This window comes from Bubalus kerabau, chromosome 17, assembly GCF_029407905.1.
Source record: "Bubalus kerabau isolate K-KA32 ecotype Philippines breed swamp buffalo chromosome 17, PCC_UOA_SB_1v2, whole genome shotgun sequence".
NCBI classification, from domain to species: Eukaryota; Metazoa; Chordata; class Mammalia; order Artiodactyla; family Bovidae; genus Bubalus; species Bubalus kerabau.
Genome location: NC_073640.1, coordinates 60,461,480 through 60,488,392, shown reverse-complemented (window position 1 = coordinate 60,488,392; position 26,913 = coordinate 60,461,480). Strand labels below are relative to the sequence as shown.

Below are 26,913 nucleotides of genomic sequence, written 5' to 3'. Positions count from 1 at the left end.
GAGACCACGTCTGGGGCCTGAGAGGACACAGGTCTGTAAAAGGGCACAGGAGGTGGCTGGGTCCCTAGAGAGATCCCTCCAGCAGGAGGACCGGAGCAGCTCATGGACCTTTCCAGACCCAGGTGCAGACTCCGGAGGGAACTGGTCCTTGTGGGTAAGACAGTGGGGCTAGCAGGATGCAGGTGGGGTAGAAGGGAGTGACCCAGGACCCCAGCAGAACTCTCATGAATTCACACACCTGGGCATGGCTTGCCCAAGACACACACACACACACACACACACACACACACACACACACACAGAGGTAGCATTCCTCTCTACCCACCACAAGGCATGATGAAATTGAACCCCAACACACAATTCCCAGCAACCACTTCCTCTGGGTTCACCTCCTCTGACCTGATCCCCTCACTGCCTCTCTGGCAGGACCCCTCCCAATCCCTCACTTTCCCCCAAAACACTCTGCTTCTTCCTGATACTGACCACTCTCATGTTGCCCTGGTGGCCACATATACTGTCCTTCAAAACCTCTAGGGCCCACACCTGGAACCCTGGAGCAGGGGGTCTCAGCTGTCTTTGCCTCCTCCATGGAGGCAAGGCTTAGGGTTCCTATAGCAGCAGACACCTGCCCCCCCACTTAGGAGATAACAGATACACACCCCCAATGGTGTTTGTGCCACTGAACTTAAGTGGTAAATTAAAGACAGTGTAGATCCTCTTGGGGGAGTTTAATCCCCCCAGATAACCATTCTGAGCCCTCCTGCTGGGCTCCACCCTGATCTCTGGGGAGCTGGGGACACAGAAGTGAGTCAACAAGGAAGATGGACATGGGGAGGAGAGAGCAGGGATCAGGGTGCTAGAAGTGAGGAAGAGTATGTGTGGTGGGTCAAGAAGAGCTATGTGTGTGACTGGGGTACACAGTCTGGATGCTGTGTCTTCTGATGAATGAATGAAGGTGGTAAAGTAGGGTGGATGTGACTCAAAAAGAGCCTACCTTGGGTCCTAGAGACCAGTTCTCTCTACGTGTTTCACAAGCTATGCTAAGGGTTGAACCTATAGTGAGAACACTGGGGAGCCATGGAAGATACATGAGCAGAGGGAGAGCAGGGTCACCTATGAGGCTTCACAAGGATCCACAAAACTGACCTGTGAGGATGGGCTGGAGTTCAGGGAGGAGGCCAGCCTGGAACAGGACGATAAAAGAATGGACCAGGGCAGGGGCTGAGGTGACGGAGAGCGGGGGAACAGACTGCCAAGTCCTTCAGGAGCTAGAAGCCCTTGACCCATTTTCTAAGGTCTCTGTGGATCATGATCTGCAGTGTAAACCTGTGTGCGTGTATGTATGTGTGTGTGTCTTTTTCTGTTTGTCTTCCTCAGCCAGTCTGCTGGCCTGTGGGATCCGCCAGGCCTCCAGCCAAATCTACATCGCCCCGGATTCACTCATCGGAGTGGAAAGATATTCAAGCTCACTGGCCATTGAGAACGCCCCTGAAGATGTTCAGGAATACAGCTGGCACCGGGGTGCAAATGACACTGAGGAAAATCTGATTATCAGCTACAACGCCACATCTCATTTCAGGCGGGATGGGCCCATGTACAGTGGCCGGGAAAGTGTGTCCATTAGAGGTACCCTGAGGATCTGGAGGTCACAGTTAAATGACACGGGGAATTACACAGTGAGGGTGGACACCATCAATGACACCCAGAGAGCAACTGGCTGGCTCAAGATTCTAGGTGAGTTAGCAGCGGCCCCACCACCCAACTGCAGCTGAGTTGGACTGGAGGTTTAGGGAATGGTGTCCCTTGAAGCTCACACTGTCCTGTCTCCACCCACCTCCAGATGACACTGGGAACCTTGGTGGATGGTAGCCCAGCTTCTCCCCAGAAATGGGACCCTCACTACCTTCAAGGGCTCCAGGTTCCCTCTCAGTGTATTAGTTATCTCCTGCTGCGTGACAAAGAGCCTCAAACTTAGTAGCTTAAAAGAACACCACTTCTTTGAGTCAGAAGTTCTGATGTGGCTCAGCCATTTCCAGCGCTGAGACTCACAGGGTGTTGGCTGGGGCTGTGTTCTTACATGTGACTCTGTCTACAGGATTTCACAACCTGGCTCTTTGCCTCTTCAAGGCCAACAAAAATTTCTCTGTCTAGAGAGGAGTCTAATACAACAAAGCTAATAATGGGAATGACAGACAGCCCATCACCTTAGCCATATTCATTAGGCTACAACAAAGTCAGGAGCTCCACTCGCATCGAGGGGATGGGATTATAGAGGCGTTATACCATGGAGTGGAGATCATGGGGCCATCTTGGAATTCTGTCTACTCCAGTGAGATCCTGGTGCTCCACACGGCTAGGGAAGGACAGTGTGGATTTTGAAGGCTGGGAGAACTTAGTTCACCTCTGACTGTTTATATACCATGTCACCTTTTGAGCCTCGGTTTTCTCATGTGTAAAATGGCAGTATTATGCATAGTTGTGGTCTGTCTTAAGGTTAGAGGCAGAAATTTGTAAAAAGAATGGGAAAAGTTAATGGGAGGAATTGTTATGGAGAACAAACACCGTCGGTTACTTTGAGTTCTATCTGCACTTCCTTTGACGGGGGTGTCCTGGTTTGGGGGTTCAGAAGCAACCATCAGGCCACTGGACAATAGTAAGAACTCACGGTTATTGTAATGGAGCCATAGAGATGGCTCAGAGCATTGGAAGACAGGTCAGTAGAGAACCCTCATTTCGACTGCCTTGTGCCCACCCCTGCTTCTCTGTCCCTCTCAGCCCCAGGGATGCTCTCTTGCCAGGATCCTAGATCCTATCTTAGAATTCTGGGCTTCTCCCCTCAACATACCCTGAAACCCCCATTGGAGAGGAGCAGAGTGTGGGGAGACAGATCCAACCCCTAACCTTCTCCTCCCTGCTTCACCCAGAGTTGGAAATCCCACAAATCTCGGTCAACACCACCTCCGTCATAGACGGCGAGGATGCGGTGGCTGCCACTTGCTACACCAATGACGGCCACGTCCAGTGGTATGTGAATCACGCACCGGTGTCCAGCAAGTACTGGATGGCCATCTCCCCGGACAACAAGACCCTCGTCATCCGAATGTTCAGCCGCTTCGACTCACCACTTCAGTGCGGGATAGAAATTCTCCCAGAGCTCATTCAGAAAAGTGACCTCGTCTATGTGACAGTGGCCTGTGAGTGTTCTGGGGTCGTGAGAGTGAAGCTGTGGTGGGGCTCTGGGTTTTCCCACAGCATAGCAATAAAACCAGCAGAACTGGAGAGAGCAACATGAGCTGCCTTGCAGACAGCTGCCCTGGGTTCGAATCCCAGGTTTGACTATTTAACCCTTAGGCTTCAGAACCCTACTGGCTGCTCAGAACCCTGGTCTCCACTCAGTTTAAAATGGGGGCCTTAATCCCTACCTCTCAAGTTAGAAATAGTGTCAATTTGTGACACCTGTCCCTTGTGTCATGAGGGGACTGCTTACAACCAATTGTTTGAAACATCATTTTATTGATTTGTTTTTGGCTGTGCTGGGTCTTCACTGCTTCGTGCAGGCTTTTCTGTAGTTGCATCGAGCGGGCGCTGCTCTTTGCTGTGGTAGCTTCTCCTGTTGCTGAACACGAGCTCTAGGGTGGGCGGGCGTCAGTAGTTGCGCCTCCCAGGCTCTAGAGTGCAGGCTCAATAGTTGTGGGCTCGGGCTTAATTGCTCTGAGGCTTGTGGGATCCTCCCTGATCGGGGATGGACCCCACGTCTCCTGCTTTGGCAGGTGGATTCTTTACCACTGAGCCACCAGGGAATCCCCTACAACCATTTCTTAAAACGACATTTCATTTCTTAATTTTTCAAAACCCAACTGTTCACGAGTCTTCAAATTCAGCTCACTGATCATTTTATTCAGTTCTTGTAAATTTAATAAAATCACATTCACTTTTGCTGTTACTGAGATGGGACTGATCATACTCCCCTAAAGAGTTTGGTTTTCAAACTAAATTATGCATTTTATAGACATTCTGTTAAAGTCCTCTGCTGCCCATCAACACAAGTTGGTATCCCACTAAGACCTGCTCAAATTTTCAAACAAGTCTTGTAAATCCAAGATACTGAACTTAGAAAGGCAGTGAAACTCAGATTCTTTGAAACATTCCAGGACTGTTCACACTGATTCAACTCTTTCATCTCTAAGTCTAGCGTCGTCATCACATTTAAATCTGGAACCACTCTTGCAGTGTCTCAGATTCCCTAAACTGAGAGCTGTGGACAAAGGGGTCATCATTTCTGACCTTCCCACACTGCTCACTGGCCAGAGGTTCAGAACCAAAGCCAAAGACACAGGGGCTGCAAGTGTTCAGGGAAATTCCTCCCAGGTCATAAGGGTACTTGCCTGGTCCTTTTGTAGGTCAACAGGGGACTCGTGAATCCCTAAACCTCTCCTCTGAGCCTCGTTATCCTCAGGCATGAAATGGATCAAGAGTGGCTGTGGTCACAAGGGTTGGGTGGGAATTAACTGAGTGTGTGAATGTGTGACATGTTTAAAACAGTGCCGGAGTGCAGTAGGTGTGATGCCTGCTTCTACTTTTACTTTTCTATTTTATTACGAAGCGAAGGGCAGCCAGGGAGCTGGGCTGTAGTACCTCTTGGCAACAGAAGATGCTACGGCTACTGTCATTGTCGTTGGCTCAGCTGCCCTGGCTGGGATGGGTCTGGGAGTCTGCTTGGGGTACAGAGCGGGGGCATCTGGGGGCTGGGGAGGACTTCGTGTGGACTGAGGGAAGGAGTCGGGACCCCCAGGTGTCAGAAGCATGGTTCCAGGGGTCCTGCTCTGTCTCTGCAGATGGGCCCTACAGTCTGCAGCTCAGCAGCAGTCCCATTGACTTCAGTGGCATCCTGTCTGCTGAGATTGGCTCCCAGGTGGAGATGGAGTGCATCTCCTATTCCAGACCAGAATCCCAGTACCGCTGGATCCACAATGGCTCCCTCCTGAGCTTCTCAGAGAAGAACATCACCCTCCCGAGTCTGACCTGGGACCAGATGGGCAGATACAGGTGCATCGCAGAGAACTCCGCCACCCAGCTGACCTTGTACAATGAAGTCCACATCCAGGCACCCTGTGAGTGCAGGAGAGGCCCGTCGCTCTCTCCAAATCTCCCCACTTCTATGCCTCTGCCTGGGGGATGCCTGTCATCAGAAATGTCCCCTTCACCGTGTGTTGCCATGCTCACAATAGTCAGATGAAGTCCCCTCAACCTCCCAAGTCCAAGTCCAAACTGCCTCCTTTATGAAGCTCCCAGAGTCCTCAGGTTAGAGTTGGAGTGAATTCCAGGGATGCAGGATCAGCCAGCACTGACTGAGCATTTACTCTAGCAGCTACCTTTCTAACCGGGGTGATTCTAACCTGGGTGACCCTCCAATCTCCTTACAGAGAAAGTGACCATTATTAGCATCACCTCCACTCTACCGGTGAGCAAATCGAGCCACAGAGAGTTTGGGCGCTTTGTTCAAGGCTCCAGTTCTCATGGGCAGAGGATGCAGGATTCAAACCCTAGCCGTCTGACCTCACAGCCTCTGCCCTCCACAGATCTGCGGGGCTGCCCTGAGATGAGGAAGCAGGAACATGCCAGGGGAGGTGGTACGGGGGACGTGGGGAGCTGTCCATGGTGTGGCCTCTGGAGCAGGTTAGGAAGGAATCTGCACGTAGGGGAGGCACCTATTCAGGGACCCCACGTCCTATCCTCTACTCTACGGAGAGAGATGGACAGGCTTGGGGAGAGAGTAGATATGCAGGGCAGTGAAGAGCAGGAGCTCTGGAGCCTAGTGACCTGAGATCAAATCCCAGCTCAGCCACTGCCCCTCTGCGTGAACAGGGGCTGCAGAGTCACCTCTCTGCAGTTTGATAGTGAGGGTTCTAGTCGATGGGGTTGCTGCACGAGGGAAATCAGACGGCACAAGAAGCCGTCAGCCTGGCTCAGAATGACGTGAGTAGACGCTGAATGGGGGCTGGAGACATTTATTTCAGTTACCTCTCACTATTTACTAAGCATCGAACAGATACAACTTTTGCATATGAATGATGCTTCAATTCATGCCATTTGACATCCATTGGACTATTAAACTTCAGAAGGTCAGACAGAGGCTGGACAAGCACTTTGATCATCATTTGTCCCCAGTTTTTAACATGGTACCTGGCACACAGTTGGAGCTCAGTGAATGAATCCCTGTGGAATGAGTTCATGACCATTTTTATCCAGCACACCCTGCCCTGCCGCCCTCTGTCCCCTTACTTGGGCTCATGCGTTTCCAGAGCACTTCTCACTACCTGTGATGAAGTGGGATGTTTCTTTGCTTAATTGCTGACTGCTCCACTTCCCAGCTAGAATGTCAGCCCCATCAAGTGAAGAAGTTTCTTTTGTTCACTGCTGAGCCCCTAGCACCCAGAACAGTGCTTCCCACATAGAAGAAGGTGCTGAGAAATCATCGAAGAGCAGATGTGTGAGCGTACAAAGGGATGAGCAAATGATGCTCTTGACCTCTATGTATCTTCTCTTCCTAGGGCGCCAGCCTGTTGTCAGCAGAAGTTTCACCATCTCAGGCTCCTTGTTGGTGTTTCTTATCATATTCACAGTTCTGGGCTTCACCCACTTCCTTATGGTCCTAATCCGTGCCCTGTTCAGACATTACTCTACCAGGTAGGTACCTATTGCATTGGACCCAGGGTGGGACACTGGCCGGGGGCTCAAACTCAAGGGACAGCACATCCTTGAGAGGGGAAGCAGAGCCAGAATGGGGAAGGGACCAACCAGGAACTGAGTATTCAGGGATCATCTGGGCAAACAAATAGATAACAAGGACATGAGGCTCCATCTGCTCACCGGTAAAGTGGAGGTGATGAAAGGACTGATGCTGAAGCTGAAGCTCCAATACTTTGGTCTCCTGAGGCGAAAAGCCGACTCATTGGAAAAGACCCCGATGCTGGGGAAGATCGAGGGCAGGAGGAGAAGGGGGAGACAGAGGATGAGGTGGTTGCATAGCATCACCAACTAGGTGGACATGAGTTTGAGTAAACTCCAGGATATAGTGAAGGACAGGGGGGCCTGGCATGCTGCAGTCCATGGGATCGCAGAGTCAGACACAATGTAGCAACTAAGCAGCAACAATAACAACAAAGTGGAGGTGATGCTGATAACAATCACTTACTCTGTGCCGAGACTGATAGTGTAACCCTGGTTACAGTGCTAGGCGCTGGCATGGAGGAAGTGCTCAGAAAATGTGAGCTCTCCTTATCTCCCTGGAATTTACCCCAACTCTGATCTTAGGACTCTAGGGGCTTCATAAAAAGAGGCAGTTTAGACTTGAACCTAGGAAGTTGTGTGACTTTGGGCAAGTGACTGCCCAGGAACCTCTGCAAACACCTGTTCTTTCAGCCACAAAATATATCTTATGTATCTGTTTGGTGAGTTCAGGACAATTTCTATACATGATCTACCATAGTGCCTGGCATAAAACAGGTGTGAAATTCATCATCATCAATAATCAAGCTAGGTAGTACCTATACCTTTTCCAGGAACACCCTGTCTGTTTTCCCTCTCCCCTGCCCCACAGCATTGCTCTCTAGCAACCTTAAGACCTCAGAAATATTAAACTGTATAAATGTTGGAGACACTCATTGTAAGGGGTAAGCCCCCAGATTCCTTATCTCTCTTAGGAGTACAGGGCCTTGGAAAGAAGAAGCTGACCCCTCATCTACCCAGGACTCTCACAGTTTCCTAAGGATCCCAGATCTGACTTCTTCCCTAATTTCTCTCCATAGGGCAAATTGGTCTATATGACTGTCTGCCTCAGACCTGGAGAATAAAACCGGACAAGCAAGGAGGTGAGGCGGGAGTGAGAGTCCCCATAGGGACGGGCTAGGCTGGAAGGGGCCCAGGGACTGCCTGGAGGGGACAGTCAAGCAAGGGACTCGGGCCAGTCCCGCTGGGACTGGAGGTGGAGGCTCCCAGAGAACGTCTACAGTCTGCTCCTAGGACCGGGTGGTGGGAGGGTGGGGAACTCCAGGAGCACATGGCCACAGACCACTCCATCTGCCAATCAGAACCAGCCAATGGGATGCAGACTGGGGCGGGGCATGCGCAGAGCTCGGGGTTCTAATTCCCATGCCTCTTCCCCACCAGTAAATTGGATTCCAACTTCTCTACTTCCTTAACCAGACCCTGTGGGACCATTAGAGAGGCTGCAAAGATGCCCCATCTCAGCATCCCCAGTGACAGAGAGATGGAACCACAGCGCATGTCGGGTGAATGTCATGGTTAGAAACTGCTGGGCAACGAGACTCACTGGTGTGCGGAATGTTCACAACTTGATGCCGAGTTAGAAACGCACAATACAGACCTGCATCTGATAAGACCATGTTGTGAAAAGTAGAGATTAGTTAATTGATATAGGTACAATATTACAGTATGTGTACACACACACACACACACACACACATATGCTATATATATCCAGTGAGATGGTTGGATGGCATCGTCGACTCAATGGACATGAGTTTGCACAAACTCCGAGAGATAGTTAAAGACAAGGGAGCCTGGCGTGCTGCAGTCCATGGCGCAGAGTGGGACATGACTTAGCAAGTGAACAACGATGACAATATCCACATATAGATATACCATATGTATCTCCATATATATATAAATATCTGTGCACAAATTGTAGAAACTGTTAACTCTTAATGGTGCTATCTCAATTTCCCTTTTTGCACTTTACTGCATGCTCTGAAGTGGTTTTTTTTTTTTTCCTTCCCCAAGTGTATATGTTGTTTTCATATTTAGTATAAGAACCAATAAAATTAAAACAACATACAGTTTACGGAGACCTCATAATGCCATTTCTGGAACTTCTTGAGCTCTCTTCATGCACGTGTCCAAAAGTATCGAAGTAAATTTGCTCCCCATAACAGAATAGAAAGAAGGGAGGGAGGGAGAAAGAAAAAGATCTCCTGGCCAGATCTATGGGAGTGTGGAGACCCAGCTGAGCCTCTGTGGTTGTTGCTGCTCTCAGGAAATACCTGACTGTTTGAAGGTTCGTGAAGCAGTTAGGGCCATTTCTGGACACAAGGCAGTCTCCTGGGCCCATTGCTTAAGACCTCTTTTTCCATCTTGGGGTCCTCTAGCCTTCGTCTCCTCATCTGTATCTGCCTGTCCCCAAGTTACTAGGTCATTCACTGCTGTTTCTTCAATAAAAATCAAAAGTCCTCATGGGAGGTTATTTCGTGCAAACACACGGCCAAGGGATCTGCTGGTTGCCTGACCCAACAACAGCCCATGAGGAAGAGACCCTCAGAACCCTGGAGGGGCGTGAGTCCCAATGCTGCCCTGAGTAGCTGGGTGACCCCGAGGCAGCCGCCTAACCTTTCTGAGCCTGGTTCCTCATCTCCATAACCTGAGTGACACTTTGCATTCCTCAGGATCCTTCAGCACACCTGGCACAGAGCCTCACACCAGCCAGGTGCTTGGCAAAGGTCCCAGGAAGCCATACGTGTGTCTGATCGTTTTTTAGAAGAAAGCTACAGTCAGACTCCACCGCCCAGCTGGGACCCAGCAAGGGCACAGATGACCTTCCACACCCCAGTTCATTCCCCAGCTTGATTCAGAAGTGACAACACCTCTGGGAATTTTGAATTAATGCCTGGTCTCAACTGGGGAGTGGGAGGTAGTTATAAATTCTGCTGTTCAAACCCGGAAGGCATCCTGGGTGGGGCTGGACAGTGGCCAAGCCATGTCACATAAACAGGGACCTTCCTCTGGGAGGAGCAATGAGGTTTGTTTTTTTTTTCCATCATGAGTGCAGGAAGGGAGAAGGAAAAGAGTGAGCGGGGCTTTCTGTCTGTCACTGCCTGGATCCACCCACCGGGCACAGGTCATTCCAGGATTGCAGCTGAGAGGCTCAGAAAAAACTGGGAGAGTTGTTATGAAGAGTGATTCAGGAGAAGGAGGCAACAGGGATCCCAGTCCTTGTTAGGAGAGAATCGGGACTGTGAGCTGCCCTGAGAAATTCTTCCGGATGTAAATTGTCAAGATTTGAGATGGAAATGTCTTCCCCTGTGCCAGGCTCCCAGCTCCCTCCCCTGTGGAGTCCTATTGGAAAGAAGTGCCTGCTATTGCATCTTGGTGCCATGTCTGTATGCTCTCCCTACACATCCCAACCCCTTTTTTGTGGCCTCTGTGCTCCATTATTTAACCACCATTGTTGTTGTTTCAGAGAAGGCAATGGCACCCCACTCCAGTACTCTTGCCTGGAAAATCCCATGGATGGAGGAGCCTGGTGGGCTTCAGTCCATGGGGCCGCAAAGACTTGGACATGACTGAGCGACTTGACTTTCACTTTTCACTTTCATGCATTGGAGAAGGAAATGGCAACCCACTCCAGTGTTCTTGCCTGGAGAATCCCAGGGATGGGGGAGCCTGGTGGGCTGCCGTCTCTGGGGTCACACAGAGTGGGACACGACTGAAGTGACTTAGCAATGTTGTTGTTTAGTCACTAAGTCGTGTCCAACACTTTTGCACCCCCATGGACTGCAGCCTGTCATATCTATGCATTAAGATGCATTAGATTCACAGGTATTTCCAAAAATCACCTGATGTGAATAATAAAAAACTAAACACATCCCTCATAGGCTTCCCTCATAGCTCAGTCGGTAAAGAATCTGCCTGTGTGTGATGCATGAGACCCTGGTTCAATTCCTGGGTTGGGAAGATCCACTGGAGAAGGAAAAGGCTACCCACTTCAGTATTCTGGCCTGGAGAATTCCATGGACTATACAGTCCATGGGGTCGCAAAGAGTTGGACATGACTGAACGACTTTCAGTTTCACGATACAGATTTCCCTGTAGCTCAAACGATAAAGAATCTGCCTGCAATGCAGAAGACCGGGATTTGTTCCTTGGGTTGGGAAATTCCTCTGGAGAAGGGAATGGCAATCCATTCCAGTATTCTTGCCTGGAGAGTTCCATGGACAGAGAAGCCTGGTGAGCTACAGAGTCTGTGAGGTCACAAAGAGTTGGACACGACTGAGCGACTAACACAAATGCATCCCAAGTTAACCATTGCGTATTCCCATTGACAGAGATGGGCACGTGTTCTACGTCTGTATCTAAACCTGTATCTCCATTAAAAAAAGTCAAATCACTCTATTGTACACTTGAAACTGATATAATATTGGAAGTCAATTGTGTGTGCTCAGCTGTATCCGACTCTTTGTAGCCCCGTGGACAGTAGTCCACCAGGCTCCTCTGTCCACAGAATTTTCCAGGCAAGAATACTGGAGGGGGTTGGCATTTCCTTCTCCAGTGGATCACGTTTTGTCAGAACTCTTCACTATGACTTGGGTCCGTCTTGGGTGGCCCTGAGCTATGGCTCATAGCTTCATTGAGTTATGCAAGCCCCTTCACCAGGACAAGGCTGCGATCCATGAAGGAGGAATTTCTGATACTACACATTAATTTTACCTATTCCTGAGCTTCATATCAATGGAATTGTAAGGTATGTATTCTTTTGCATCTGGTTTCTTTCATTCAACATGTATTCAAAATTCATTCTCGTTACACGTGTTGTTGTTGTTTTTGAGGACTAGTATTCCATTGTTTGGATATACCATACTTTGGTTATCCATTCTCTTCTAGTATTTGGGTTATTTCCACATTTAGGCCGTTATAAATAATGCTGCTATAAACAGTCACATTTAAGTGTTTGTGTGGCTATTTGCTTTTATCCTTCCAGAGTAAATTTCTAGGAGTAGAATTGCTGGGTCATAGGATGGATGCATTATGCGTAACTGTACACAAAACTGCCGCATCATCTTCCAAAGCAGTTGCACTATTTACATTCCACCCCAGAAATGTGTGGCTTCCCAGGTGGTGCAGTCATCAAGAACCCTCCTGCCAAGGCAGGAAACGCGGGTTCAATCCCTGGTTTGGGAAGATCTCGGGAGTAGGAAATGGCAACCTACTCCAATGTTCTTGCTTGGAAAATTCTACGGCCAGAGGAACCTTGTGGGCTACAGTCCATGGGGTCACAGAGAGTCTGACACGACTGAGAGTCTGAGCACACTCAGAAATGTACAAGAGTTCCAGCTCCTCCACATCCCCTCTAACATTTGGTATGCTTAGGTTTTAAAACTTTAGCCACTCTAAGAGTTGTGATAGAACATCTATTGTGATTACAATTTTCATTTCTCTGGCATCTTTTCAGCACTTTTTCACGTGTCATTTGGATCTCTTCTCTTACAAAAAAATATATATTTTTTTCCCAGCTTAAAAATTAGGTTGTCATTGGTATAAAAAGTAAAATTCAACTGAGCAGATTTAAATATCTAATTAGATATTTGCTTATTCATGAATCAGGCAACATCTCACTGAACAAGTAGAAAGATGTACAAAATGGAAGTCTTTTATATCGGAAGGGTGCAGGGACCAGGGAAGAATGAATTACCTCATCTTTCTTTGGGAGATAGAGATCTATATCGAACATCATCTCACTAGTGCTGACCAGAAAATTACAAGCTGACTGATTAAAGGTCACATCCTTGGGAGGCTGAAATTGCAATTAGGTTAGGTAATAAGTGTTGTTTGCTGATATGGGGCTTAGCAGGTATGACTCCATTTGGGGCCCAACTTCTTTTTTGAAAACATCAGTTTATCAACTAGTAAGAATTCTTTATATATAAGTTCAACCTGTCTTTCAGGGATCTCTTGATAGATAGAAGATATAGATAGATAGATATGATTTTCTCCTACCTTATAGCTTCCCTTTTATATTATCAATTCTGTCTTTGATGAACAGAAGTGTTTAATGAAGTCTAATTTATGTATTTTTATGCTTAGTATTTTGGATGTCCTTTAAGAATTCTTTGCACATCCATAGATATTTTTCTAAGTTTTCTTCTAGAGTAATGCTGTCCAAAAGAAATAGAATGCAAGCCATGTATGTAATTTTAAAAGTCTTGATAGCCCCCATAGAAAAACAACTTGGTGAAATTACTTTTAAATTTTATTTATTTATTATTTTTGGCTACACTGAGTCTTCGTTGCTGCATGCAGGCTTTTTCTAGTTGCTGTGAGCGGGGGCTACTCTTCTCTGCTCTGCGTAGGATTCTCATTGTGGTGGCTTCTCTTGTTGCAAAGCATGGGTTCTAGGGTGTGGGGGCTTCCGTAGTTGTGGCTCGAGGGCTCTAGAGACTCAGGAGTTGTGGTGCATGGGTTTAGTTACCCCACAGCATGTGGGATCTTAGTTTCCCAAGAGGAAATCTTAGTTTCCCGAGGGATCAAACCCATGTCCCCAGCATTGGCAGGAGGACTCCTAACCACTGGACCACCAAGCTGCTAAGTCACTTCAGTCGTGTCCGACTCTGTGCGACCCCAGAGACGGCAGCCCACCAGGCTCCCCCATCCCTGGGATTCTCCAGGCAAGAACACTGGAGTGGGTTGCCATTTCCTTCTCCAATGCATGAAAGTGAAAAGTGAAAGTGAAGTCGCTCAGTTGTGTCTGACTCTTAGCGACCCCATGGACTGCAGCCTACCAGGCTCCTCCGTCCATGGGATTCTCCAGGCAAGAATACTGGAGTGGGGTGCCATTGCCACCAAGGAAGTCTGAAATTACTTTAAATTGTATTATATTTAATCCACCATATCAAAAATATTTAAACATGGCATTGTCAACAAAAAAATTCACAATGTGAGAGTTGTGAGTTAAGCTTTATTCAGGTCAAAATGAGGACTATAGCCCCGGAGACAGCCTTTCTAGGTCTAAGAAACTGCTCCAAAGAGATAGGGCAAAATGTGAGTATATATGTAACTTAGGAACATGCAAGCAAGCATTTTTTTTTTTTTTGCCACTTCATTTATTTTTTTAATTAATCAGATATTTTTTTTTGAAGAAGGTTTCTGCTTGCCTTGTGAAGGTTATTGCTAGTCACGAGGAGCAGACGTCACCAGGAAGGAATTGAGTGCTTTTCTAGACATAAGGAGATGCATGAATTGGGCTCATAAAATCCTCTCCTGAAAATATCTAACTGTCTGAAGACCTGTCCTGCCAGTTTTTCCCACAACACAGATACCTCATTCCTGATCTCCACCCTGAACTCTTTTCAGGGGGTAACAAAGGTCAGCAGCTACAGCAGCTCAGGATTTGATCTTTGTCGAGGTAGATGGCAAGTGCCAATTTGTAGGGGACAGAATCAATATTATAAAGTATGAATGAGACTCTCCTTCAGAAATAGAGGTTGGGGTAAAACAGGAGGGGGGCCCAAGGGAGGTGATGGACCAAAGCCTGAGGTTGTCTGGGGGTCACACCTCAAGCCCCGCTTTTAATCCCTCCGTCTCCCCATCTCCTCACCAGCCCTAAACCACACACCCCACATCCTTATTTCTGGGATGCTGGAGCCCGGCCGCCCCGGGAACCTGACCTGCTCTGTGCCCTGGGTCTGTGAGGTGGGCACACCCCCCATCTTCTCCTGGACATCAGTTGCTGCCACCTCCCTGGGCCCCAGGACCCCCCTCTCGTTGGTGTTCACCCCATGGCACCAAGCTCCCGTCAAGTGACCTCGCCTGGAGCCGAAGTGAGCACAGCGAGGACTGTCCACCTCAACGTGTCCTGTGAGAGCTGGGCCAGGATGCCCAGGTCCCTGACAGGGTCTAGAGGGCAGCCATTACCCATAACCGGGGGTCACAGGCCTCAAACATCAGGTCCCAGAATTTGGCCTGGGAGGGGGTCAGGAAGATCCCTGCCCTATCCTTTCCCCATTTATGCAGCTCCTGAGGACACAGGGCCCACGTCCACTGAGGCCTCACTACTGACACGGGTCCCCCATGTCTCTCTGTCACAGACTTTCCACTGAACTTGACCATGACCATTGTGCAGGAAAATGGCACAGGTAGGAAGGAGGACTCTCCCAGGCTGTGGGAAAGGGCTGCTTCCAGCCCAGGGCCCCACCTCAGTGATCTGAGACCCTCTTGTGGATGAACCCAGTAGTCCCTCCCCCTTCTCTGCCCCCATGACCACTGTGCCATCCAAGAAACAGAATGCTGATGGCCCCTTGGGATCTCCTTCTTGTTTCTCTTCCCCACTGCACACCCACTTCCCTCAATAAGCCCCAAGTGGAAAAAAAGGGCAAGTGTTAGCTCAGCTGTGTCCAACTCTTTCTCACCCCATGGACTGTAGCCCACCAGGCTCTTCTGTCCATGGGATTCTCCAGGCGAGAATACTGGAGTAGGTTGCCATGCCCTTTTCCAGGGGTTCTTCCCGACTCAGGGATCGAACCAACATCTCCTGCATTGCAGGCAGATTCTTTACCTGATTTCTGAGCCACTAGGAAAGTCCCAATAAGCCCCTAGCCTCCCTTTAATGCCAACTGGTTCCTTGCTTTTCTCCGTAGTTTTATCATCTGAGCATGCTGCCTTTGGTACTAAGCTTTGCACTTGTCTGTGTGTGTGTGTGTGTGTGTTACATTTATGTTTATTAAAAACTGCTACAAACAAACAAAGCCTGTACAAAAAACTTTAACATCCACCCCTGTGAAACAGCAAGCTTCAGCAACATTATCGCTTAGGACTTCACATTCCTCTGCCTTGGCCTCATAGTCTTCCTCTGTCACGTATCTGTCTTCCTGCCCCACTACTTTGAAATAGTAGTCTTGAGAGACATTATCGCCTAGGACCCCCTCTTCCTCTGCCTCGGCCTCAGCCACATCCTCTTCCTCGGCCTCGGCCTCTTCCTGCAACAGCTTCCCTTTTCTTAGACTTCACCTTTGGTTCCTCATCCACGAGTAGTGTATCCAGAGGTAAGCTGTCTGGCAGAATAAAATACTGAATGTTATTTCCTCGAATACTCAGTGGTTCCAGCTGTACAGGTTCTCTGTTCTTCAGGGTCATTTTCACTGCTTTAAGATGTGTATTCATACTGACATCTACACCTGTGATTGTTCCATGGACCTGTGTTCCATTCTTTAATTCAATGGTTACAGTTTCGTGACTCAATTTCATCAAAAATCTCACGTGCTTCATCCTAGCAGCGCCGTCACCCTTTTGGCCCGATAGTACACGAAATCCGACCACCGAGAGCAGAGGTTGGACGTATGAATGGCCGGAAACACTTACTCTCAGGGCCTGCACTTGTTTTTCTTAAGACTTGATATAAAAAGAAAAAAAAATGCATCTGTTTTCTTCCATTCAGCTTCATGCATCTGCCCATCTTATACCCCTCACCCCTCTTGTGGAACCATTACCCATAGCCTGGGGTAGGGTCGGTGCTGTGATCACTGAGAAGGGAAGGTGCAGGGTATATGCATACATGGGCATGCCCACACCATCATCAACTCTTGCCTTTTCAGCTGATATCTCATCTTGCAGCCCCATCCCCTTCTTTGACCCCTTTTGTCCTGACCAACTCACTGTCTCCTAGCAGGGGCAGTTATAATATCTCAGTGCTCAGAAGGGCTGTTTCCCATGGTCCCTAATTTGCAAACAAAAACAGAAGAATCAGAGAAGAGACAGAGGGAAGTCATGGAGAATCCAGTGGTGGGTGAAAGAGGAACTTTTGACCACAAGCCATCAGAGTTTAGGAGGACTTTTAACCCCACTTATTCAATTTGCTGAAGAAGACACTGAGGTCCAGAGCGGGCAATTGCACAGGAAGTCAGTTCATCAGTTGACAGCTTAGGGTTCACTGGGCTGGGTGATAGGAAGTGTATGTTAATATGAGAGGGAAGAATTGTCAACTCTTACCATGAGGTGAGGGAAGAAATTTCATTCATTCATCAACCATCTACACTGTACCTTTAGGTTTTTAGTAAAGATTCAACCCTTGCCCTTGAGAAAAGCAACATCTGGTTGGGAGACAGATCATCCGACAATTCCAATGAGACAGGGAAAGTGCCTGTGGTGGGGAAACAAAGGTATGTGATGGGTGGGGCTCTTGCTTCTCTGGACTAAAGGGTGAGTTCTCAGAGAGGAATAGGCCAAGCAGACATATTGGGGACATTCAGGGTCTCACAAGTGATGTGAGGTCTGCAGATGACCCTGGACTCTCAGGTACCATGTTCCCAATCCCACTCACTCTCCCACTGTGCTGGGGATCCTCCACCAGCTACCAAGCTCTGGGCTCTGTCTGTGACCAACCCCACCTCTGCAACCCTTGGGTTCTCTCTGGTTTCTGGGGGTCCCTAGGAAACGGCGATGCCGCTATCTGTGGTGCTGATTCGGAGTTGATTGGTGACTCGGAATGTCTGCAGGCTTGGGGAGGGGGAGGGGAGGTTGAGGTTGACCACAAAGAACAAGGACCCTCGGTCTGGATTCAGGAGGGTCAACAATATGACAGACGTGCCAGGAAGGGCCCAGGTCTACCTGAGAGGAGGGACTCCAGGGAAAAGAAGATCTCTATTCGTCTTCCTTGACCTTCTGGCCACCCTCAGGAATGTTCTTCGGAAAACGCTAGGCTGTTGACACACTGGTCCAAGCACTGGGTAAGGTGAAAGCTTTGTTCTATCGCTTAACATATATGATCCCATTTCATTTTCTGAATATGCCTGACAGAAAGGGCTAATCCCCCTCATCAAATAGAGGGAGCAGTTGACAGACAGATGAGTAGCTGTAGGTACTAGTCTCCAAAGAGCTCCAAACAATCCCACCACTTCCTTAAGGCAAAATAGTAATAAACTTATTACACAGTGAAATTTATTACGTCTTCCTCTTGAATCTGGATTGAGCTCATTACTGCTTTTACCAATAAAACGTGAAGGACGAGATTCACACGGCTGCGACCCGAACTCAAAGGGCAAAAATAACGTGCTCTATGAAAGAAAGTGAAGGTGAAGTCGCTCAGTCGTGTCCGACTCTTTGCGACCCCATGGACTGTAGCCTACCAGGCTCCTCCGTCCATGGGATTTCCCTAGCAAGAATTCTGGAGTGGGTTGCCATTTCTTTTTCCAGTGCATCTTCCCCACCCAGGGATTGAAACCGGATCTCCCGCATTGTAGGCAGACGCTTTACTGTCTGAGCCACCAGGGAAGTCCAATGTGCTCTATAATCCTTCTAAAAGCCTATCGTAATCCCACAAAAGCAGATAATCCGAATGCAGCCACTTCGCCTTTCAAGCGTCCGGCACGGTGACAGCTCACTACCCTAGTTAACTGTACGCGCTCACCGTCCCTTGCCCATGTGCAGGCGCAGAAGGAAACAGCGCAGTGGATTTTGGGAGTAGCAGGCAGATTGAAATAAGGGGCCGCAGGGACTGCTGGGAGTTGTAGGCCGAGGGCCTCAGTAACCACCGCTGCTTCAGGTGGAGCCGTCGCGTGGGGCTATGGGAGCCGTAGGCAAGACAGCGCCCAAACCCTTGTGGGAGTCGTAGTTTCGGAGCCACTTCCGTACAGGAGTTCCGCGTGTTAGGCAGTTTGGACGATCCAGCACCGCATTCTACTGAGGTGAGTTATTTCCTCCCGGAGCTGGTCGGCCCCTGAGCGCCCGCGCTTTGTTGCGATGCCGTGCGAAGGTTGAGGAACTCTCCGGGAGTGATAACATTCGCCTCTGACGTCCCAATGCTTGTATTCCCAGAGGCCTACTGACCGGAATCCTCACTGTGGGCTCTGCGGTCCAGCTTGTCTCTGGCCCGCCCACCCCTCTCCCCCGCGTGGGCTCGGGGAAATTTCCCTGCCCTCACCCCTAACTGGATACTTCCAGGAGGTCCCTACACTGTCCTGAAACCTGTCTTGATAGAATGATGTTACTTACACACTACCCATCATTCTGACAAAGCTGCGATCCCGAGGCATGGCACTTGGGGTCTGGGCCCCGCCTTCTGGGGGCGCTTATTCCCTCAGCATACAGATCTTTACTGAGCCCCGATCCTTTGCCAAATCCCTTGCAAGGCAGGGGGAGTCAGTGGTGGCTGAGGCAGACCCTGTCCCTCCCTGCCTGTAGTGAGCTCATGTGACAGGGGAAGGGAGACAGGCCTGTCACCATGAAGGGTAGCATTGTGAGCCGGTTGGGATGGAGGCATACAAGGGGCTCTGCGACCCCAGAGGGGGCGCCTGAGCCAGCCTGGGGTCTATAAAATCTTCGAGGGGAAGATGCTTAATACACGTTTCAAATGTGACGTGTCCAAATGGAATTCTAGTCAGCCTCCTCAACTAAATGTTCCCATCATCCTCCCAAGGTGCTCAGGCCCAAGCCTCCAAATCATTCTTCATTCCTCTCTTTTCTCATGACCCCACCCCAATCCAAGTCTTGTGCAAGTCCTACAGACCCTACCTTCAAAATAGACCCCAAACCCCACCTTTTCTTGTCATCGCCACTGCCAGCACCCCAGTCCACGCCAACATCATCTCACTGACTATCACCATAGCCTCCTCTCTGGCCTCCCTGCCTGCCACAGTCTGTTCCCCATACAGCAGCCAAAGGGAAACTTTTAAAACCTAAGTCAGATCATTTGCCTCCTTTGCACAGAACCCTCCCATGACTCCCATCTCTCTCAGAATTAAAATTAAAGCTGTTTCATGGCCTATGAGCCACTGAAAATCTGCAGACTCATTTCCTGGCGGGGTCTTCCTCATTCAGGAGGCAGGTTTCTGGGCCCTAGTGACTGTAGATTTAGGGGGAGAAGAGAGATGAGTCCAGAGTAACTTTATGTCCTGTCCTACGGAGGAGCTGGGTGGAGATGTGGTACTCTCAGCAAGCAGGGAACAGCTGGGCAAGAACAGGTTTCTCTGTGGGGAGCAGGGGACTGGTCAGTTTGGGTACCTAGGATTCTGGAGAACTGGTGGGTATCTTCAATAGGACATTTGAAGGACGAGCCTGATGGACATCGTGATTCAGTCACCCACAAGGAAAACGAGTTGGGCAGGACCTGGGAACCACGAAGGTGCCTCTCCAAAAGAGGCTGAGCAGGAGGCAAACGAGGAGAGCGAGGGAGACTCAAGCCAGAGGCAGGGGTGAGGTGAGATGCATGGGAGGATGTAGAGAAGACCCTGGACAGTTTTGTGGACAATTTCGCGTGTAGAGGAGGGGAGGGGAGGGAGACCAAGGAGGAGCCTCCTGCAGTATCCAGGAGAGAAACATGGTTCAGACCAGGGTCGCAGCTGTGGAGATGCTAAGGAGTGCTGGGCTTCTGGGTCTGTTTTGAAGTTACAAACAGGATTTGCTCCGTTCTAGTTGGATGTATGGGGTTTGAGGTTTGAGGACATGCCCCAGGTACATTCTCAGTGGGGCATTTGGAGGAAAGGTTGAGACCTTACACTGCAATTTGGAATCACCTACAGGGAGAGTTAAGAGGGATGGAGAAAGCAGCCCAGTGTCCTGGGACACAAAGCTCCTGCCCTGAGTAGCTGGAGGGACAGAGCTCAGAGAAGCAGGTTTGGGAAGGGGAATCAGGAATCTGGGTTCTGCGATGCCTGTCAGACAGCTGAGTTGCATTGGCACCTAACTGGTGTTATAGACAGTAAGCATGCAAGTCACATAAAATGATTCCACACTCTATGGGAAATCCTGGAAACAGGATGAACTGCTCAGAAGCTACTGCACTATGATAGTCCAGCCCGGAGATGATGGTGCCCTGGAGGGGAGGGACTCAGTCTGGTGGGTTCTTATGGGTTCCCCTGGCAGGTGGATCCAAGAAGAGAGGGAATTGTGGCTGGGTGGGGAGGAATGAGGCGGGGGGAACAGAAGGAGTCAAAGATGGGCTGATCCATCTCTTGATAGGGCCACAGAAGCTTGCAGGAGATTCTGAGATGACTGCCTTGCCTTTCAGAGGATACAATCAGGACCCATTCCTAGAGACAGCATCCCACCCCCACCAAAGTGAAATTCAGTTGGTCTTTCCTGTTTATCCCCCTTACCCTAACAGAACTGCTGGCAGTCCCCTTGCCTCCTTCTGTTCTTAGATCACTGACCCTTCCCAAGCTCTCTGAGCAGCCCTGGAAGCCCAGGTCAGTGACCTGTCCTTCTGATCAGGGTTGTAAGAGGGGTGGCTTCCCCGGAGACTGTGAAATGGGTCCTTAATATGCACCTCCATCCCTCCAAACAGAATCCAACCTAACTTGCCTCTCTCTCCCCTCCACCCTTCACCCCCAACCAGCTACTTCTCTCTCCTTGGTGTGTAATGGGTGTAATCCAAGAAGCCTTCCTGGAGGCACTAGCCTCCTTAAACCTTCAAGGGTCAAACAGTTGACCCTTGAACAACATGAGTTTGAACTGCTCCACTGAGACTCAGACTTTTTTTTTCCCCCAATAAATACATACAATACTACACCATCCGCAGTTTAGTTGAATCCTTGGACTTGGAACAGGGAAGATATGGAAGGCCGACTGCAAAGTTATGTGGAATTTGGTTGTACTCCCAATCCTCGCGTTGTTCAAGGGTCAACTGTATACATATAACCCTCCCTTACTCTGGAAGATGGAGAAGGAAATTGCCTGGAGAATCCCATGGACAGGAGCCTGGTAGGCTACTGTCCAAGGGGTTGCAAGAGTCGGACACGACTTAGTGACTAAACTACTAACTACTACAACTACTCCGGAAGAAGCCTACCTGGTCCCCACTATTCTCGGCAGGGACACTACCCTCTGTAAGTAACGACCCCCTCAATCCGGAATCCACGTGTAACCCGCCTCCCCTCTCCACCCATCCAGGAGAAGCCGACCCCTCCCGCCTCTCCAGGACCCCACGATGCCCGCCCCGCAGTGCGCCTCTTGCCACAAGGCACGCGCTGCCCTCCGCCGTCCGCGCTCGGGCCAGGCGCTGTGTGGCGCCTGCTTCTGCGCCGCCTTCGAGGCCGAGGTGCTGCACACGGTGGTCGCGGGCCGCCTGCTGCCGCCTGGCGCCGTGGTAGCTGTGGGCGCCTCGGGCGGCAAGGACTCCACGGTGCTGGCGCACGTGCTGCGTGAGCTGGCCCCGCGCCTGGGCATCTCGCTGCACCTCGTGGCGGTGGACGAGGGCATCGGCGGCTACCGGGACGCGGCGCTGGCGGCCGTGCAGCGGCAGGCAGCGCGCTGGGAGCTTCCGCTCACCGTGGTGGCCTACGCGGACCTCTTCGGGGGCTGGACGATGGACGCTGTGGCCCGCAGCACGGCTGGCTCCGGCCGCAGCCGCGCCTGTTGCACCTTCTGCGGGGTGCTGCGGCGCCGCGCGCTGGAGGAAGGGGCGCACCTCGTGGGAGCCACGCACGTTGTGACCGGTGAGCGCAGGCGCGACCCAGAGGGGGCATGGTGGAAGGGGCGCATGCGCAGGATAGGGCACCGTAAGGGCGCTGCAGTGCGTGCCCAAGTGGTAATGGAGACTATGAATAGCCTAAAGGAAAGCACCGAACACGGAGAAGGGGATATGCGCATGCTCCAGCATGGGGTCTGAAAGTACAGGTTACTGCCAGGGTGGTGGGGGCGGGAGGAAACAGGATGGGCTGGGCATTACAAAAACTTTGGGTCTTGGCCGCTCTCTTGGTCTGCACAGCTTGGCAAGGAGGGTGGGAGGTGGGAGAAGCGAGTGGCAGGAGTTAGTTTCTGGGTATTAGGTCTTTGAGTCTTTACTTATCTTTAATCATCTCTAATACTCTTGGTCTCATGGCCCCCAGCTGTCTCTCTTCAGAATCCATCTCTATCGCTGGAAAGTATCTCTCTGCCTCGTAACTTCTTTTTCTTGTTGGCACCTCTTCTTTTCCATAACTCTCTTTTCTTCTCTCGCTCTCATCCATTCCTTCAACAAACAACCACCGGGTTTCTGCCAGCTCCAAGCTGTTATTAATATATAGAGTACGCACTACACACATTTATATTATATATGCTCACATCCTCATCGGGCTATGGCTGAGAATACAGTGATGCCCAGGATAGACCTAAGCCCGCACCTTTGCACAGTCCAAATATAAAATGATAAACGATCATAAATGCTACTGGGAAAAATTACATGGAGCAAAAAGAGGACCTTATGGTGTGGAGAGAGGGGATAGGGAGGGCTTTTGAGATCCGGGGGCTCTGGGTGAGGAGGTGAAGAGGAGAGATGTTTGAGGAGGGTGGAGGTTGTTCCAGGCAGAGGGAACCATCTGTTCCCAGGCCAGTCTGAGGGGCCCCAGGAAGACCTGAGCAGTGGGAGGAGTTCAGATCCACTTTCCCCTTTTGATGGTGAGGCGTTAACATCTGATCCTTTGAGCAATGGGGAAATGGGTGGGCCTGACAAAGGCTCTGAAAAGCACAGTAGGGCAGGGGTGAGGCGCCTGGGTTGGAGAGGCAAGGGCAGAGCAAAGAAGATGAGCCTGGAGGGTGGCAGCTGCGGGTGGTCCAGGCGAGAGACCATGGTTGGGAGAATCAGTGCTTTTTTTTTTTTTAATGCTGTGTAAATATTCCCTTACTTTCTCCCTGGTCCCTCTAAACAAAGATAACACAAAAACATTGCAGTCTATGCCATCAAAGGCACTTGTGTCAACAACTATGAGTTTTCTATGGCTGCTGTAACAAATCACCACAAATTGAGTGGCTTAAAACAACACAAATGAAAAAAAAAAACAAACAAAAAAACAAAAAACCAAAAGTATTAGGTTGCAGTTCTGGAGATTAAAGTTCAGGCAGAAGTCTCACTGGTTGGCATTCCTCTGAAGAATCTACTGGCAAGTCCATTTTCTTGCCTCTTCCAGTTTTTAGAGGCTACCTCTTGGAGGCCTCCTTCCTCCAGCTTCAAAGCCAGCAGCTGAGTACTCATCTTGCATCGTCTGACCTTGCTTGTGTTCCCACATCTTCCATCCTGACTCTTTAACTTTAAGGACCCCTGTCATTACCCTGGGGCCCACTTGGCTCAGCCAGGTTGCTCTCCCTATATTAAGATCAGCTGATTAGTAACCCTCATTCTGTATGCAACCTTTATCTCTTTCACCATGGGACCCAATATATTTTCCGGCTGAGGGCATGGGGGACTCTGCTCACTACAGCAGTCCTCTTTCCCATCTCCATTAAATGACTTCTGTGTAGTCTGAAGTACATTTTTGTTGTTCGGGGGGTGTCTTCTGGGCTTGTGGGATCTTGGTTCTCCAACTAAGGATTGAACCTGGTCTCTCAGCATCCAAAGCACAGGGTCCTAACTACTGGACCACCAGGGAATTAATTCCCTTAAGTACACTTTTAATTGAGACTGAAATGACAGTCTTCCTGACCCAGGGATCAAACCCAGGTCTCACGCACTGCATGCAGATTCTTTACCTTCTGTGCCACCAGGGAGGAGGCTCTGAAATGATAGTTGTAGCCTAAAGGACTTTCACTTGCTAGCAGAGGGCCTGGTCTGCGATAAGTGGGGGGTAAGTGAGGCACCCCGCGTTGCTCCACGGGAGCCTGGGTGCGTCACCCTCTCGTTTCTCGCCGGGTCCCCCAGCAGCCTCCTGCAGGCTGCCCCGCGGTGCCCCGGGGTCTCCTCCCGCGGCCCCGTCGGCCCCGGCCCCCTCCTCACGGCTCCCGTCTCCCCTCCCTCAGGACACAACGCGGACGACATGGCGGAGACGGTGCTCATGAACTTCCTGAGGGGCGACGCGGGCCGGCTGGCGCGGGGCGGGGGCCTGGGCTCCCCGGGCGAGGGGGGCGCCCTGCCGCGCTGCCGCCCGCTGCAGCTGGCGTCGCAGAAGGAGGTGGTGCTGTACGCGCACTTCCGCCGCCTCGACTACTTCTCCGAGGAGTGCGTGTACGCGCCCGAGGCCTTCCGCGGCCACGCGCGCGACCTGCTCAAGATGCTGGAGGCGGCGCGGCCGTCGGCGGTGCTGGACCTGGTACACTCGGCCGAGCGCCTGGCGCTGGCCCCAGCTGCGCGGCCCCCGCCGCCCGGCGCCTGCTCCCGCTGCGGGGCGCTGGCCAGCCGCGCGCTGTGCCAGGCCTGCGCGCTCCTGGACGGCCTGAACCGCGGCCGGCCCCGCCTGGCCATCGGCAAGGGCCGCCGGGGGCTGGACGAGGAGGGGCCGCCGCGGGAGCCGCAGCCGTCCCGACCGCCGACTTCCGAGGCGGTCCCCGACTTCTAGAGACTCCAGTTCCCCGCGGGGATCCGGCGCCGTGGGGGCGCGGGGCCGCCTATAAATGACATGGAATGAACCCGAGTTACCTGAGCCCGGGCTTCGTGTGCAGCTGGGAGAGAGACGGAACCTGTTACCTGCGATCCTGCAGACGCTGGGGCTCTGGGCTCCTGGGCCTGGGGACTGGGGACTGCTGGGTCTCAGAGAGGGGAGCACTAAACGACCTTCCATTCCTGAGTGAGTGAGAATTAGGGGGCTGCTTGCCTGTACCTCTGTGGGATTCTGGACGTGCTCAGATAGCCCTAACCCTTCTCGATCGCCTACTGCCCGCCTGATGATCGTGTTTGCCTGTAGTGGGATAAGCACAACCACGCAGCTGGATGGACATGTCAGTTACAGCACTCATGGTGTTTCTGTGTGAGCACTGCGTGTACTGCAGGCGCTGGGCCATCTCATTTCACCCGCACCACAATCTCATTGGCTGTAGCCCGAGGCCCATAACTGGCCTGGGGTCACCTCTCTGGAGCCCCACCTGGGGCTCTTCAAGACGGTGGAATTAGCCCTTATCCCCACTACCACCTGAATCTCTGATGGATGAAGAGCAACTGGGGCGGCTCTCCAGACTTCAGATTCTAGAGGCATAGCTGGGTGAGCTTGGGTCAGTGACTTAACCTCTCAAATCTTCCGTTTGCTCCGCTGAAAATGGAATCAAGGCCTCCCACCAAAGCACTGTTGTGAATGTTTGATAAAGCGCTCAATAAATGTGTCAGACTTGGCTGTTCACACTAAGGTTTGGCCACCAGGGGGCGCTCGATTTGGGGGTTTCTGCCCTGCCAATCCAGACAGGTGTGAGGCTCACAAACTGCTTGCCTGACTCCTGAGGAGGCTTGGTGTCCTCAGTCCCACCTCCAAGCTTTGCTGGGCTGCTCCTTTGTTAGAAATGCCCTCCTTTCCCACCTTCCTGCTCACATCCTCCAGGGGCCTCCTGGAAGCGTTCCTGAATCTCTCCTCCCACCCTGCCCAGCCCAGGACATTGGGAGTCTCCCAAACCCCAGCTGCTGGGTCCTGTCCTCTGGCCATCCACACTCTTTGGGTCTCTCTTTTCCTATTTAGATTGGGCTGGAGAGCCGGGAACAGATGCTTGGAGTCCCTTGTGAATTAATCGAGCATTAGGTTAATTATTCGTTCAACAAACATGTATTGAGCACTTCATCTGTGGCCCATGTGCCAAGGGCTAGGAATACTGCAGTGAGCAAAAGACAAAATCCCCGGCTGCCATGAGGTTCACAGTCTGGGAGAAACAGACAATAAGTCAATGAATATATAATGTCAGATAGTGATTAACACAACAAATAAAAATAAAGCAGGATTAGAGAGAGAGAGTGAGCACCAGTGTCCATAGGGGTCAGGGCATGGCCTCTTTGAGGAGGGTTTGAGCAGAGACCTGAGTGAAGCAAAGGAGTGAATCATAAAGCTATCGGGACTTTCCTGGTGGTCCAGTGGTTAAGAATCTGCCTTGCAATGCAGGAGACATGAGTTCAATCCCTCATGTGGAAACTAAGATCTCACATGTCAGGGGGCAACTAAACCACTCTCCCCCACCCACACCGCAACTACTGAGCCCACCCTCCACAACTAGAGAGTCTTTGGGCTGCAACAAAAGATCCTGAGCTAACTAAGACTGAAGGCAGCCAAAAAAAAAAAAAAAAAAAAAAAAAAAAAAAATCATAAAGCCATCTTGGGAAAGAACTTTCCAGGCAGAAGGAACTGCTGATACAAGAGCCCAAGGGTGGGAATAAAGTTGATAAGTCCAGGAAACAACAGCCAGGTGGTGTGGCCAGAGCAGAGCAGGCAGGGAGGAGAATAGCAAGAGTTGAGATGCGGTGGTAGCCAGGGT

The 26,913-nt window shown here is 50.7% G+C and overlaps 3 protein-coding genes across 4 annotated transcripts; 2 read left to right on the top strand and 1 right to left on the bottom strand.

The window, feature by feature from the left end:
• The first annotated feature begins 102 nt into the window (after positions 1-102).
• On the top strand, positions 103-15,599 carry CEACAM18 (CEA cell adhesion molecule 18). The gene is made up of 11 exons (XM_055551197.1): positions 103-154; positions 1,378-1,734; positions 2,925-3,194; positions 4,836-5,111; positions 5,580-5,630; positions 6,552-6,687; positions 14,105-14,154; positions 14,390-14,481; positions 14,541-14,646; positions 14,877-14,924; positions 15,574-15,599. Exons 1-11 carry the CDS (start codon positions 103-105, stop codon positions 15,597-15,599), a joined length of 1,464 nt encoding a protein of 487 aa, XP_055407172.1.
• A 28-nt stretch (positions 15,600-15,627) lies between these two features.
• Positions 15,628-16,142, bottom strand: LOC129631790 (small nuclear ribonucleoprotein Sm D1-like). Its single transcript, XM_055553046.1, has one exon. It carries the CDS (start codon positions 16,051-16,053, stop codon positions 15,730-15,732), a length of 324 nt encoding a protein of 107 aa, XP_055409021.1. The 5' UTR covers positions 16,054-16,142; the 3' UTR covers positions 15,628-15,729.
• A 2,263-nt stretch (positions 16,143-18,405) lies between these two features.
• On the top strand, positions 18,406-25,782 carry CTU1 (cytosolic thiouridylase subunit 1). Of its 2 annotated transcripts, none has more exons than XM_055552978.1 (3): positions 18,406-18,467; positions 21,670-22,214; positions 24,490-25,782. In XM_055552978.1, exons 2-3 carry the CDS (start codon positions 21,707-21,709, stop codon positions 25,023-25,025), a joined length of 1,044 nt encoding a protein of 347 aa, XP_055408953.1. In that variant the 5' UTR covers positions 18,406-18,467; positions 21,670-21,706; the 3' UTR covers positions 25,026-25,782. The 2 variants fall into 2 exon arrangements, with proteins under 2 accessions (XP_055408953.1, XP_055408955.1); XM_055552980.1 differs by lacking the exon at positions 18,406-18,467 and adding an exon at positions 19,692-19,978.
• Positions 25,783-26,913: the final 1,131 nt, after the last annotated feature.